General features: G+C 43.1%; 1 protein-coding gene and 1 long non-coding RNA gene across 2 annotated transcripts in view; one reads left to right on the top strand and one right to left on the bottom strand.

Annotated features, from left to right (window-relative positions):
* The window catches only part of LOC120864195, a 23,846-nt gene extending 14,837 nt beyond the window's left edge, over positions 1-9,009 (top strand). Inside the window, exon 3 of the long non-coding RNA XR_005721141.1 lies at positions 8,888-9,009. This is a non-coding gene — a long non-coding RNA (uncharacterized LOC120864195). The remainder of the gene's footprint in view (positions 1-8,887) is intronic.
* Positions 1-14,429, bottom strand: part of CALR3 (calreticulin 3) — a 26,424-nt gene extending 11,995 nt beyond the window's left edge. Inside the window, exons 1-4 of the mRNA XM_040241064.1 lie at positions 14,248-14,429; positions 13,931-14,032; positions 7,834-8,037; positions 90-184 (exon numbers count right to left, since the gene is read on the bottom strand). Of these exons, the coding sequence (XP_040096998.1) occupies positions 90-184; positions 7,834-8,037; positions 13,931-14,032; positions 14,248-14,338 (492 nt within the window). The 5' untranslated portion in view covers positions 14,339-14,429. The remainder of the gene's footprint in view (positions 1-89; positions 185-7,833; positions 8,038-13,930; positions 14,033-14,247) is intronic.
* Positions 14,430-14,466: the final 37 nt, after the last annotated feature.

A 14,466-nucleotide genomic window follows, 5' to 3' on the forward strand; every position in this document is an offset into this window, starting at 1 on the left:
ATTTTAAAGTCAAAACTGTTTTCTACAAACTCTCATTATCATCTTTTCAAGAGTTAACACGATCACCAATTTAATAGGAAAGCATTTACCTTACACCTGATTGATTTCTTGTTTGCGTGATACTGATTCTTGAAATGTAAAATAACATGAACTGTCTTGATGTCAAATCCACAAATATCAGGTCCTACAAACAAGCAAACAAAATTTAACTGCTCTCAAATTCCTTCCGTAATACATCACCGCAGCAGCATCCCCACCATTCTCCTGAAATAGCACACAAAGACGCAGGGAGCGTGCATGTCTGGGAATAAGCAGGTGCCGGCAGGCAGATTCTTTAAATGCACGGCAGCGTTCAGTTCAGGTCATGGCTGCCGCAGCCACTCTGAACTCAAGGGTAAGCCGGCAGGTGAGGAAGAAAAGGAAGCTCTAACAACAGTCTGGTAAGCGTCCCCGCCACGTGCAGTCTGAACCTCAGACCTTCCCTCGGAAGCTCAGATCAGGGCTTCTCTACCCACAGGAGGGGTCCAGAGCTGGACTGACTGGCTCCGATCCCAGCCACCTTCCATGTTGACACATATTTGCAAATAACGTATTTGCGTCTCCTGCCTCAGTGTCCCAGTCTATAAAATGGGGGTGTTAATCTTGACTTCACAAAGCTAATTCAAGGGGCTAATGTATGTAAAGCTTTCAGTATGGCAGTGCTCAAAATTTGTTATTATTGTTATGCTCCAAGAAAAGGTACACATATATAGATATCCTTTCTTAACAATATCCCCACATCATAATCAAAAGAGAGGTTATGATCAGTATGTAGTTCTGATGAATGGTGAAGTCTGTAAGAAGTTCTGTTCAATGATTTTGGGGATTTCCCTGGTGGTCAAGTGGTTAAGACTTTGCCTTTGAATGCAGGAGGTGCTGGTTCCATCCCTGATCAGGGAGATAAGATCCCACACATCTCATGCCCAAAAAACGAAGAAACATAAAATGGAAACAATATTGTAAAAAATTCAATAAAGGTTTTAAAAGTGGTCCACATTAAAAAATAAACACACAACAAAGTTAATGATTTTTAAATTGGTATGAGATCAAGTTTCAGTCACTAAGGAAATAGAATTCTGTAGGATACTCTATTCCTTGCTCAAAGACTAGGAAGTTCTGAATATTCTAAGCCAGGTTTACAGGAGGGATCTAGAAAATCTGTCAAGCCTTCTGAGAATGTCTGGAATTACCCAGCTGCGCCTTCATTGACTTGAAGCCATAGGAATGTATTAGAGCGTCCGCGTGTCTTTCTGTCTCAAATAGAAGTCGACCACATCCACAGACCCAAGGCTGTACCGACCCCCATAAACAAGCTCTGAAACACAAGCAGATGACTGCAACTTCTTCTAGAACCTGTAGTGACGAACCTCCATATTAAATAAGAGATAACTAGGCTGCAAATAATTACTTAAAGAATATTAACAATTTGTCAGAGTAGATGCGAAGTTGAACTTGGAAATAGCATCCTGTGGGAGGACAAAAAACACCATATCTCTCTCCCAGTGGAGTTCCCTAAAGATGTGTGGCTTATGAAATTTCTTTTTGTTGTTGTTGTTATTGCTGGAAAAGAGTTTAATTTTTTAAAAAAACAAAAGCTATGTGAACTATTTGTATGAAAGTCTATCACCTTGGATAACTTCAGATATGCAGATGACACCACCCTTATCTTATGGCAGAAAGCTAAGAAGAACTAAAGAGCCTCTTAATGAAAGTGAAAGAAGAGAGACAAAAAGTTGGCTTAAAGCTCAACGTTCAGAAAACTAAGATCATGGCATCCAGTCCCATCACTTCATGGCAAATAGATGGGGAAACAGTGGAAACAGTGGCAGACTTTATTTTTCTGGGCTCCAAAATCACTGCAGATGGTGATTGCTGCCATGAAACTAGAAGACGCTTACTCCTTGGAAGGAAAGTTATGATCAACCTAGACAGCACATTAAAAAGCAGAGACATTACTTTGTCAACAAAGGTCTGTCTAGTCAAGGTTATGGTTTTTCCAGTGGTCATGTATGGATGTGAGAGTTGGACTGTGAAGAAAGCTGAGTGCCGAAGAATTGATGCTTTTGAACTGTGGTGTTGGAGAAGACTCTTGAGAGTCCCTTGGACTGCAAGGAGATCCAACCAGTCCATCCTAAAGGAGATCAGTCGTGGGTGTTCATTAGAAGGACTGATGCTGAGGCTGAAACTCCAATACTTTGGCCACCTGATGCGAAGAGCTGATTCATTTGAAAAGAACTCGATGCTGGGAAAGATTGAGGGCAGGAAGAAAAGGGGATGACAGAGGATGAGATGGTTGGATCGCATCACTGACACAATGGACATGGGTTTGGGTGGACTCTGGGAGTTGGTGATGGACAGGGAGGCTTGGCGTGCTGTGGTTCATGGGGTCACAAAGAATCGGACAAGACTGAGTGACTGAATTGAACTGAACTATTACCTTGGAATTGGAACATGAAATTTATTTTTCCCTCAAAATTGGTCAGAAATTTCTTCTCTATCTCTAAGTACCTACGTGCTTTTATTATTAAATTCAGCTTCAGAATGTGCCCAGATCTGACCAGAAAAATCTGGACTTTTCCCATTAACAGCAATCATAAAATAGTTACGCAGGAATGGGTTTTTGTGAAGAATGGAAGCATATGGGCTCCGAAGTGGGGCTGACCTGACTTTGCAGCAAAGTATTTTAATCTTTCTGAGCCTCAGTTTCCTTATTTGCAAAATGGGGGTCGCGTTACCCATTTCCAGCGTCTTAAACATAATCTAAGATCGCATGGTTAAGGCACCTGGAAGGGCCCAGTGAAACATATTCCTTTCTTCCTCTTCAACACCTGCAAGCTGCTCTCAAACCAAAAACTGCAGCTAAGAAATCACAGGAAGTGTTCTAAGACTGACACAATGGATTTGAGTGAAATGTAACTGATTTTGAGTTAAAAACAAAATAATACAGAAAACTTTAAATACCTTTTTTACTCCAAAATATGCTGCTTTGCAATTTATATGTAGCAGACATGTTCAGTGTATTTAAAGGAAGTATTTGGTGGATATTTGCAGTTATTTTGTTTACCAAATCCAACTAAATCAAATATTTGTGAAATCATCTCTAATTCAACAGGTGGTAAATTTTTTTTGCCAGATATTTCTGCCATCCTGTTTTGAGGGAATAATTACCATAACCCAAACTGAGCCACTTAAAATTCTTTTTTAATCTAAAGAAAGACCTTTTTCATTCCAGACTTTAAATTCAAGAGTAAATGTGAGACATGGCAGCACACAAGGCTTCCTTGTCCATCACCAAACTCCCAGAGTTTATTCAGTTGAGATGGTGATGCCATCCATCCATCGTCCTCTTCTCCCGCCTTCAATCTTTCCCAGCATCAGGGTCTTTTCAAATGAGTCAGCTCTTCGCATCAGGTGGCCAAAGTATTAGAGTTTCAGCCTCAGCATCAGTCCTTCCAATGAATATTCAGGACTGATTTCCTTTAGGATGGACTGGTTGGATCTCCCTGCAGTCCAAGGGACTCTCAAGAGTCTTCTCCAGCACCACAGTTCAAAAGCATCAGTTCTTCGGCGCTCAGCCTTCTTCACAGTCCACCTCTTACATCCATACACGACTACTGGAAAAACCATAGCCTTGACTAGATGGACTTTTGTTGGCAAAGTAACATCTCTGCTTTTTAATATGCTGTCTAGGTTGGTCATAACTTTCCTGCCAAGGAGTAAGTGTCTTTTAATTTCATGGCAGCAATCACCATCTGCAGTAATTTTGGAGCCCAAAAAATAAAGTCAGCCACTGTTTCCACTGTTTCCCCATCTATTTCCCATGAAGTAACGGGACCAGATGCCATGATCTTCATTTTCTGAATGTTGAGCTTTAAGCCAACTTTTTCACTCTCCTCTTTCACTTTCATCAAGAGGCTCTTTAGTTCTTAGCTTTCTGCCACAAGAGTGGTGTCATCTGCATATCCGAGGTTATTGATATTTCTCCCGGCAATCTTGATTCCAGCTTGTGCTTCTTCCAGCCGTTTCTCATGATGTACTCTGCATATATGTTAAATAAGCAAGGTGACAATGTACAGCATTGATGTACTCCTTTCTCTATTTGAACCAGTCTGTTGTTCCATGTCCAGTTCTAACTGTTGCATCCTGACCTGCATACAGATTTCTCAAGAGGCAGGTAAGGTGGACTGGTATTCCTGTCTCTTTAAGAATTTTCCACAGTCTGTGGTGATCCACCTAGTCAAAGGCTTTGGCATAGTCAATAAAGCAGAAATAGATGTTTTTCTAGAACTCTCTTGCTTTTTCCATGATCCTATGGATGTTGGCAATTTGATCTCTGTTTCCTCTGCCTTTTCTAAATCCAGCTTGAACGTCTGGAAGTTCACGGTTCATGTATTGCTGAAGCCTGGCTTGGAGAATTTTGAGCATTGCTTTACTAGCATGTGAGATGAGTACAATTGTGCGGTAGTTTGAGCATTCTTTGGCATTGCCTTTCTTTGGGATTGGAATGAAAACTGACCTTTTCCAGTCCTGCGGCCACTGCTGCTGCTGCTGCTGCTGCTGCTGCTGCTGCTGCTGCTAAGTCACTTCAGTTGTGTCCAACTCTGTGCAACCTCATGGACGGCAGCCGACCAGGCTTCCCCGTCCCTGGGATTCTCCAGGCAAGAACACTGGAGTGGGTTGCCATTTCCTTCTCCAATGGTGAAAGTGAAAAGTGAAAGTGAAGTCGCTCCAGAGTTTTCCAAATTTTCTGGCATATTGAATGCAGCACTTTCACAGCATCATCTTTTAGGATTTGAAATAGCCAACTGGAATTCCATCACCTACACTAGCTTTGTTTATAGTGATGCTCCCTAAGGCCCACTTGACTTCGCATTCCAGGATGTCTGGCTCTAGGTGAGTGATCACACCATCGTGATTATCTGGGTCATGAAGATCTTTTTTGTACAGTTCTTCTGTGTATTCTTGCCATCTCTTCTTAATATCTTCTGCTTCTGTTAGGTCCATAACAATTCTGTCCTTTATTGTGCCTATCTTTGCATGAAATGTTCCCTTGGTATCTCTAATTTTCTAGAAGAGATCTCTAGTCTTTCCCATTCTGTTGTTTTCCTCTATTTCTTTGCATTGATCACTGAGGAAGGCTTTCTTATCTCTTCTTGCTATTCTTTGGAACTCTGCATTCAAATGGGTATATCTTTCCTTTCCTCCTTTGCCTTTCATTTCTCTTCTTTTCACAGCTATTTGTAGGGCATTGTTTTTCTTTTTTTCTGAATATTCTCTCTGCTCCCTTCTCTCTCTCTCCTCCTTATGCAATTCCCACAGTGCACACGCCACACGCTGGTTTGTTTGTTGGTGTCCTATAGGTCCCTTAGGCTCTGCTCACTTTCCTTCAGTCTTGTTTCTTTCTGCTTCTCAGCCTTAATCATTTCCACCAACCTATCTTCAAGTTCTTGGATCCCTTCTTCTGTATGCTCAGATCTGCCTTTGACTCTTCTAGTGAACTTTTCATGTCAGTTGTACTTTCCAACTCCAGAATTTGAGGTTGAGTTCTTGTTAAGTTTACTATATCCTTGGCTTTCTTTCTTCTTCTTCTTTTTTTTTTCTTTTTTCTTATCTCCTTACTGTATTTCCACTTTCTCATATTTTTCTTGACTTTCACTACATCTTCACTGAGTTCTTTTAGAATCATTCAGACAGATATTTAAGTCTAACAGGTCTGTCATTAGGTCTTTTTACCAGGGACAGTTCAGATTGATTTTTTTTTTTTCATTTGAATGGGCCATACATTCTGGCTTCTTTGTATACTTTGTGATTATTTGCTAAACACTGGACATTTGAGTCTAATGTTAACTCTGGAAATTGGATTCTCCTCCTTTTGTAGGCTTTGCTTTGTTGTTTTTGGTTTTTTGCTTGATTTGTTGAAGGCTCACTCAGCCTGGGACATAAACAGGGTTTTCTCAGGTTTTTTTCTGAGTGTTTTCCTGGGTATGTGCAGTCACTTTTTAGTTTCCCTTGCATATGCATTTGTTTTTTTAATGTCCTAATCTTTAATGCCTAGTTTCCTAAAGGGGGAAAGGTGAAAAATGAAGGGTGGGAAGGGAGGGTTCTGGCCCTTTTAGTTTCCTGGGATTCATTTCAGGGGGAAGAGGAGAGGCTTACAACAACATGTGGAGGTGTGACAACAATGGCTGGCCATCTGTTTTTCTGTGCCTCTACCATCAGAAGCAGGAATCAGCCATCGGATCCCAGATCTTTGTTATCTGGAGGACAGGATCCTTTTTGCCTACCCTGGTTCCAGTAAAAGCTGCTCCAGGAACAGGGTGTACAGCTGTCTGTCAGCCATGTGGCTAGAGGTGGGAGATGGGTAGGTACTACCAGGCAAAGAACTGAAATTCACCGCCAGTGACCTCCCCAGTCTTCTGCTGGAAGGTGCAATACTTCCACTGACTCCAGAGTTCCACAATAGTTACATCAGAAAGATTCTGTCAGTGCAACTGTTGTCTAGGTGGGGAGACAGATTCCTGGTGCTTCCTATTCCCCCATCTTCCTAGAATCCTCATTCTTAAAGGTTTTTGAATCCACACACTTCAGTTATGTCTGGTTCCTATAGCCAAATGTGGTCCCTTCCCAATTCCAGCACAGATGTTAATTGCTCCTGGTGTTAAGAGACATTTAATGTATTCTACCAGTCACCACAGAGAAGGCAATGGCACCCCAACTCCAGTACTCTTGCCTGGAAAATCCCATGGATGGAGGAGCCTGGTAGGCTGCAGTCCATGGGGTCGCAAAGGGTCAGACATGACTGAGCGACTTCACTTTCACGCATTGGAGAAGGAAACGGCAACACTCCAGTGTTCTTGCCTGGAAAATCCCAGGGATGGGGGAGCCTGGTGGGCTGCCGTCTATGGGGTCGCACAGAGTCAGACACAACTGAAGTGGCTTAGCAGTAGCAGCAGCAGTCAACAAGCTTTTGATGTAAGGAGCCAGACAGTAAATAGTTTTGGTTTTGTGAAGTACATATTCTCTGTCATGACCACTCAATTCTGCTACTGCTGCTTGAAAGCCGCCACAGACAACATGCGAATGAACAGAGAGAGGCTGCATTCCAATTAAGACTTCACTTGTGGACACTGAAATCTGAGTGTCTATTATTTTTATGGTACTGTCCTTTTTTTTAATCATTCAAAAATGTTAAAAACCTAGGAGTTTCTTGGGGACCTAGTGGTTAGGATTCTGGGCTTTCACTGCCATGGCCAAGGTTCAGTCCCTGGTTGGGGAACTGAGGGCCCGCAAGCCAGGCAGTGTAGCCAAAAAGAAAAGTTAAAAACCCACCCTTAGTTCACCAGCCATAATACACACAGGCTTTGGGCTGACATGGCCCGTGGTCAAGGTATACATTCCTGAGGCATTCAAAATACCTGGGCTATATAAATATTGAATAAATAACTGTCTCCCCAGAACAATAGAATGATATGGTTGCCTTTCTGCTATATTAATTAAATCTGTGTGTGGGCATGCTAAGGCGCTTCAGTTGTGTCCGACTCTTTGTGACCCCAAGAACTGTAGCCCGTCAAGCTCCTCTGTCCATGGAATTCTCCAGGCAAGAATACTGGAGTGGGTTGCCATGCCCTCTCCAAATTAATTAGGTTTAACAGTACTAAAAACCTTTCGTTAGATATTCTCAACACAACTTGAGCAAAGTCAATCTAGGATCCTATAAGTCAATCAAAGGATCCTATAAGTGGAAGGGGTTTTCAAAAATCACCAGAAATGATTGTCAGTACTATCAAAACTCACCAAACATAATATAGTACTGGGACTTCCCATTCAGGTTCTTCTGATCCATGTCTGCAGGGAACAGCTTAATGTAGCCCCCTCCGCAGTCCATCTTCTGCTCATGTTTCACTGTGTACTGAATGATCAGAGTCTTCCCCTTATTGCTAAATGGTTTGAACCGTGCAGAGATGGCGTAGAATCGGCTATTTTGAGTGGTTTGCAGACCTTTAAATAAAAAGTACTCATGAAGGAATAGGAATGGCACCCGTCAGCAAGGCAGGAATTAAATGGCTATCCTCCCCTACCCCTGATGATAAACCTCCCAACCATTTATGTTGATCCTGCACCTATAGCACACCTGTGTGATAATATGCGATGGGCTTGTCACTAACAGGCTCTCTGCTGCTACAGAATTTCTGTCTCACGTACCTATGTATGTGTTTTTGTATTTAATATACCAGTTAGGTCTTAAGTTATAAACACGCTTCAGTTCTGACAGATATGCGGTCTAATTACAAATAAAAGGCTCATTTTGCTTCCCTTCATTTTCCGAGGGGTGGGAATATACAAGGAAGCTTTGTAGCAACTGGGTTAAAAAATGGAACATTCTGGGACTTCTCTGGTGGTCTAGTGGTTAAGAATCTGCCTGCCAGTGCAGGGGAAATGGGTGTGACCCCTGATCCAGGAAGATTCCTCATGCCCTGGAGCAACCAGGCCTGTGCACCACAACTACTAAAGACCACGTGCTCCAGGGCCCACGCTCTGCAGGAAGAGACGCCACCGCCACGGGAAGCCTGCCCCACTCGCCACAGCTAGAGAAAGCCTGAGCACAGCAGCGAAGGCCGGTGCAGTCAAAACTAACTGAATAATTCTTTAAAAAATGAAATATTGCCATCTGCAGCAACACGGATGGACCTAGAGACTGTCATACTAAGTGCAGTAAGTCTGACAGAGAAGGGGAAATATCCTATGCAAGCCCTTATATTTGGAATCCATATTTTTAAAAATGATGCAAATGAATTTACAAAACAGAAAGAGCCTCACAGACTTAAGAGAATGAATTTATGGCTGCAAGGGGGAAGGATGTAGGGAAGGGATAGTTAGGGACTTTGCGATGGACATGTAGACACTGCTACATTAAAACGGATAACCAACAAGGACCTACTGTGGAGCATAGGGAACTCTGCTCACTGCTATATTGGCAGCCTGGATAGGAGGGGAGTCTGGGGAAAAACAGATACTTGGGTATGTATGGCTGAGTGCCTTCGCTACATTGTTTGTTAACTGGCTATATCCCAATACAAAATACAAAGTTGAATAAATAAATACATGGAGCAGTCTACTTCTTTACCTTAATTCTCATCATAAAACAGCTACTTTGGAGACACAATAGCTAAAGGAGAACAGAGTGCTGATCTGGAAAAAAAAAAAAAGGTGCTTCACCACATGGGGTGAGTTGGTTCGAGGGTCCCCGGAGTAGCGGCTCTTTTTTACAAAGACAACCATCCTTTGGTCATGTGAATCATCTTATACAAGCTTAGTCCTTTACTTCAAGACCAAACTCCCTTTTCAGCAGCCTCATGGCTCTGAACCAATTCCTTACCTTATACTGGACTGTAAGACAAACCTGACCACAAGGATCTACTGTAATAGCACAGGGAACTACACTCAATATTTTGTAGCAACCTATAAAGGAAAAGAACCTGAAGATATATATATATAACTGAATCACTGTGCTGTACACCTGAGACTAAATGATATTACAAATCAACTATCAACTATACTTAAATTAAAACAAGAAAGACAAACCTGAAAACTAGTTTTCTTATAACCTACCCTTCTGTGCAACATACTCCTGTCCCCATAACCGCCTATGCTGAGAGCCATCATGAACGAACCTGGCATTCTACATCAGCATGTCTAAGCCTGAATTCACCGTTGACTCCCCACTCCCACACCCACTTCTCTCTTCTCCATCCTCCCCCTTCCCCCACTTCTCTCGGATGACCTGCAGTCCCTCCTGTTACCATCCAGGCAATTCTAAGGCCATCTGGTCATAGCAAACACCTTCTTCCAACAATATAAGAGATGACTCTACACATGGACCTCACCAGACGGTCAATACCAGAATCAGACTGATTATATTCTTTGCAGCCGAAGATGGAGAAGTTCTACACTGTCAGCAAAAATAAGAATGGGATCTGACTATGGGTCAGATCATGAACTCCTTATTGCCAAATTCAGACTTAAATTGAAGAAAGTAGGGAAAACCACCAGACCATTCAGGTATGACCTAAATCAAATCCCTTACAATCATACATCATCGATTTGCCACTACAAATAGATTCAAGGGGTTAGATGTGACTGACAGAGTGCCTGAAGAACTATGGACAGAGGTTAGTGACACTGTACAGAAGGCAGTGATCAAGATCATCCCCAAGAAAAAAGAAATGCAAAAAAGCAAAATGGTTGTCTGAGGAGGCCTTAGAAATAGCTGAGAAAAGAAGAGAGGCGAAAGGCAAAGGAGAAAACAGAAGATATATCCATCTGAATGCAGAGTTCCAAAGCATAGCAAGGAGAGATAAGGAAGCCTTCCTCAGTGATCAACGCAAAGAGAGGAAAACAATAGAATGGGAAAGACTAGAGATCTTCCCTGGTAGCTCAGTTGGTAAAGAATCCATCTGCAACGCAGGATACCTCGGTTCAATTCCTGGGTTGGGAAGATCCGCTGGAGAAGGGATAGGCTATCCACTCCAGTATTCTTGGGCTTCCCTGGTGGCTCAGCTGGTAAAGAATCTGCCTTCAATGTGGATCCCTGGGTTTGGAAGATCCCCTGGAGAAGGGAAAGGCTACCCACTCCAGTATTCTGGCCTAGAGAATTCCATGGACTAAGTCCATGGAGTCGCAAAGAGTTGGACATGACTGAGTGACTTTCACTTTCACTTTCAGAGATCTCTTCAAGAAAATTAGAGATACCAAGGGAACATTTCATGCAAAGATGGGCACAAAAAAGGACAAAAATGGTATGGACCTAACAGAAGCAAAAGATATTAAGAAGAGGTGGCAAGAATACACAGAAGAACTGTAAAAAAAGATCTTCAGGACCCAGATAATCATGATGGTATGATCAATCACCTAGAGCCAGACATCCTGGAATGTGAAGTCAAGTGGGCTTTAGGGAGCATCACTATAAACAAAGCTAGTGGAGGTGATGGAATTCCAGTTGAGCTATTTCAAATCCTGAAAGATGATGCTGTGAAAGTGCTGCACTCAATATGCCAGCAAATTTGGAAAACTTAGCAGTGGTCACAGGACTGGAAAAGGTCAGTTTCCTTTCCAATCCCAAAGAAAGGCAATGCCAAGAATTACTACCGCACAACTGCACTCATCTCACATGCTAGTAAAGTAATGCTCAAAATTCTCCAAGCCAGGCTTTAACAGTAGTGAGCCGTGAACTTCCAGATGTTTAAGCTGGATTTAGAAAAGGCAGAGGAACCAGAGATCAAATTGCCAACAACCATGGGATCATTTAAAAAGCAAGAGAGTTCCAGAAAAACATCTACTTCTGCTTCATTAACTAAGCCAAAGACTTTGACTGTGTGGATCATGATAAACTGTGGAAATTCTGAAAGAGATGGGAATACCAGACCACCAGATCTGCCTCCTGAGAAATCTGTATGCAGGTCAAGAAGCAACAGTTAGACTTGGACATGGAACAATGGAGTGGTTCCAAATTGGGAAAGGAGTATGACAAGGCTGTATATTGTCACTCTACTTTTTTAACTTCTATGCAGAATACATCATGAAACGCTGGGCTGGATGAAGCACAAGCTGGAATCAAGATTGCCGGGAGAAATATCAATAACCTCAGATATGCAGATGACACCACCCTTATGGCAGAAAGTGAAGAGGAACTAAAGAGCCTCTTGATGAAAGTGAAAGAGGAGAGTGAAAAAGTTGGCTTAAAGCTCAACTTCAGAAAATTAAGATCATGGCATCTGGTCCCATCACTTCATGGTAAATCGATGGGGAAACAGTGGAAACAGTAAGAGACTTTATTTTGGGGGCTCCAAAATCACTGCAGATGGTGACTGCAATCAAGAAATTAAGACGCATACTCCATGGAAGAAAAGCTGTGACCAACCTAGACAGCATATTAAAAAGCAGAGATGTTATTTTGCCAACAAAGGTCCATCTAGTCAAGGCTATGGTTTTTCCATTAGTCACGTATGGATGTGAGCGTTGGACTACAAGGAAAGCTGAGCACTGAAGAATAGATGCTTTTGAACTGTGGTGTTGGAGAAGACTTTTGAAAGTCCCTTGGACTGCAAGAAGGTCTAACCAGTCCATCCTAAAGGAGATCAGTCCTGAGTGTTCACTGAAAGGACTGATTTGAAGCTGAAACTTCAATACTTTGGCCACCTGATGCAAAAAAAACTGACTCATTTGAAAAGACCCTGATGCTGGGAAAGACTGAGGGCAGGAGGACTTGAAGAGGACAACAGAGAATGAGATCGTTGGATGGCATCATTGACTCGATGGACATGAGTCTGAGCAAGCTCCGGGAGTTGGTGATGGACAGGGAAGCCTGGAGTCCATGAGGTCGCAAAGAGGTGGACACAACTGAGCCACTGAACTCAACTGAAGGCCATCTGACTCACCCATCACCATCACCTCTCAGCACCTCCCTTCTCTGTCTAGTTAAATTCTGTGGATATTTCCATCCGTGACGTCTATGTCATGATCCTGGGGGGCCACAGTGAGGGGGGGAATTAATCAGTATACTGAGTGTCTTGCCTATATCTGCTCTCAGTAGGCACACGCTGGAGTGAATGGAATGCAGAGTCTAGAGTCTCAGCATTTCAGGCTGGAGGAAGGAAAAATATTGTGGCAGAAAAAAACAAATGACAACTCCACTCCTTAGACAAGCTTCATAGAACTTGTTATTTTCAACTCCATTTTCTCCATTACAACCTGACAATTTGGAGCACCACGTATCTATGAAACAATTCAAGTACATCCCAAAACCAGAGGTTGCCGGGTGTTAGGGCAACATTGGTGTAAGAGGGCCAAGATGGAAGATATGAATGGAAGGTGAACGGAAGGTGGTGAAGAGGGGAACTTTTCATCTAAATCAGGGGTTGGTAAACTTTTTTCTGTTAAAGCCAGGGAATAAACATTTTACACTTTTGAGAGTCTGAACTACTCAATTCTGCCTTGAGAATTGTAGTCTGAAAGCAGCCATAGATTGTATGCCAATAAGTGAGCAAGGCTGTGCTCCACTAACCCTTTATTTATGGACTGTGAAATTTGAGACACTGCATGGAGCACTTCGTATAACTTTAATGCATCACAAAATACTATTTCCCTTTCTTTTTTTTCCAACAACTAAACAATGACGAGGGGACTCCCTGGTGGTCCAGTGGTTAAGAATTGGCCTTGTAATGCAGGAGACAGAGGTTCAAGCTCTGTTCTGGGAACTAAGATCCCACATACTAAGCACCTAAGCCAGGGTGACACAGCTAGAGCTCATGCATAGCAAGAAAAAGATCTTCTTGCCACAGAACTGAAGATCCCGCATGCTGTGACTGAGCCCTGAGGTGGATAAAAAAAAATTTAGAAATCTAACTGGGTGTATAAAAAAACAGGCAGTAGTTTAACTACTTTTAATTATTAGGAATGAGAAGCCAGAATGGAGGTTATTCTTGATACCAGAAGGGTACTGACTTGGGGCTGGGTGGGGGTGGGGGACTTGCCTCTAGGGGTGGAAGTGGGGCCTGAAAGTTCCTATCTTGATCTGGGTGTGCAGTCACAAACTATATTCATTCTATTGGACCCCCTAAGATCCATCCACTTGACAGCATATAACTTTTACCTTAATTTTTTTAACTTGAAAATAAAAATGAGAAGTCTCTTCTAATCTTTTCCTTCTGGAGCGTAAGGCCCTCGGGTCTCCAAACCCATCTGACTAGTGCTTGTAAAGAGGCATCATCTTGGTCTCTTCTAAAGAGAGAAAAGACAAAACAACCCTACCCAGGCCTGTTTCCCGAATTGTGAAATGAGTGTTGGGGTGTGCCACACCTACCTTGAAACTTAATTTCACGTTTCCTACACTAACCTTTGTCTTTCTCTTTATGACCATAAAAATTCCCGGACGAAAGTCTAAAATGCCCAAATTGGGAGTCATTAGTGGAATGCACCCATCGATTCCGCCAGCGCTCTGTAGGGGGTAAATAACATAGGTTAGGGCTGAAAACTGTTAATGTGTGTCGTGGGGAGAATGATGGGGACGCCCGAGGCTTCGAAGCTTCAGGGTTTGGATACCACCGATCCTTCGTCTAAAGGCCGGGGCCAAATGGCAACTCCGGCCATCCAATGGGCAACGGGGGTATGCGGGAGCTTACACCCCCGCCACCAGCGGCGTCGCCCCTTCACCTCCATCTAGAAATTCCTCCTGGAAGTAGACGGTGGCCAGCGCCACCCGCAGCACACAGATTGCCCAGAGCGGGACGCGAGCCGCGGCCATGGACCGTGCGGCACCACTTCTCTTAACTGCCCCTTTGCGCGTCCAGCGGTCTCCGCGGCCTGCCAGGCCCGTCCCGGAACTACAGCTCCCGTCACGCCTCGCGATTATGACCCGAGAGTCCATTGGGC

This window comes from Oryx dammah, unplaced genomic scaffold, assembly GCF_014754425.2.
Source record: "Oryx dammah isolate SB20612 unplaced genomic scaffold, SCBI_Odam_1.1 HiC_scaffold_5, whole genome shotgun sequence".
Classification (NCBI taxonomy): domain Eukaryota; kingdom Metazoa; phylum Chordata; class Mammalia; order Artiodactyla; family Bovidae; genus Oryx; species Oryx dammah.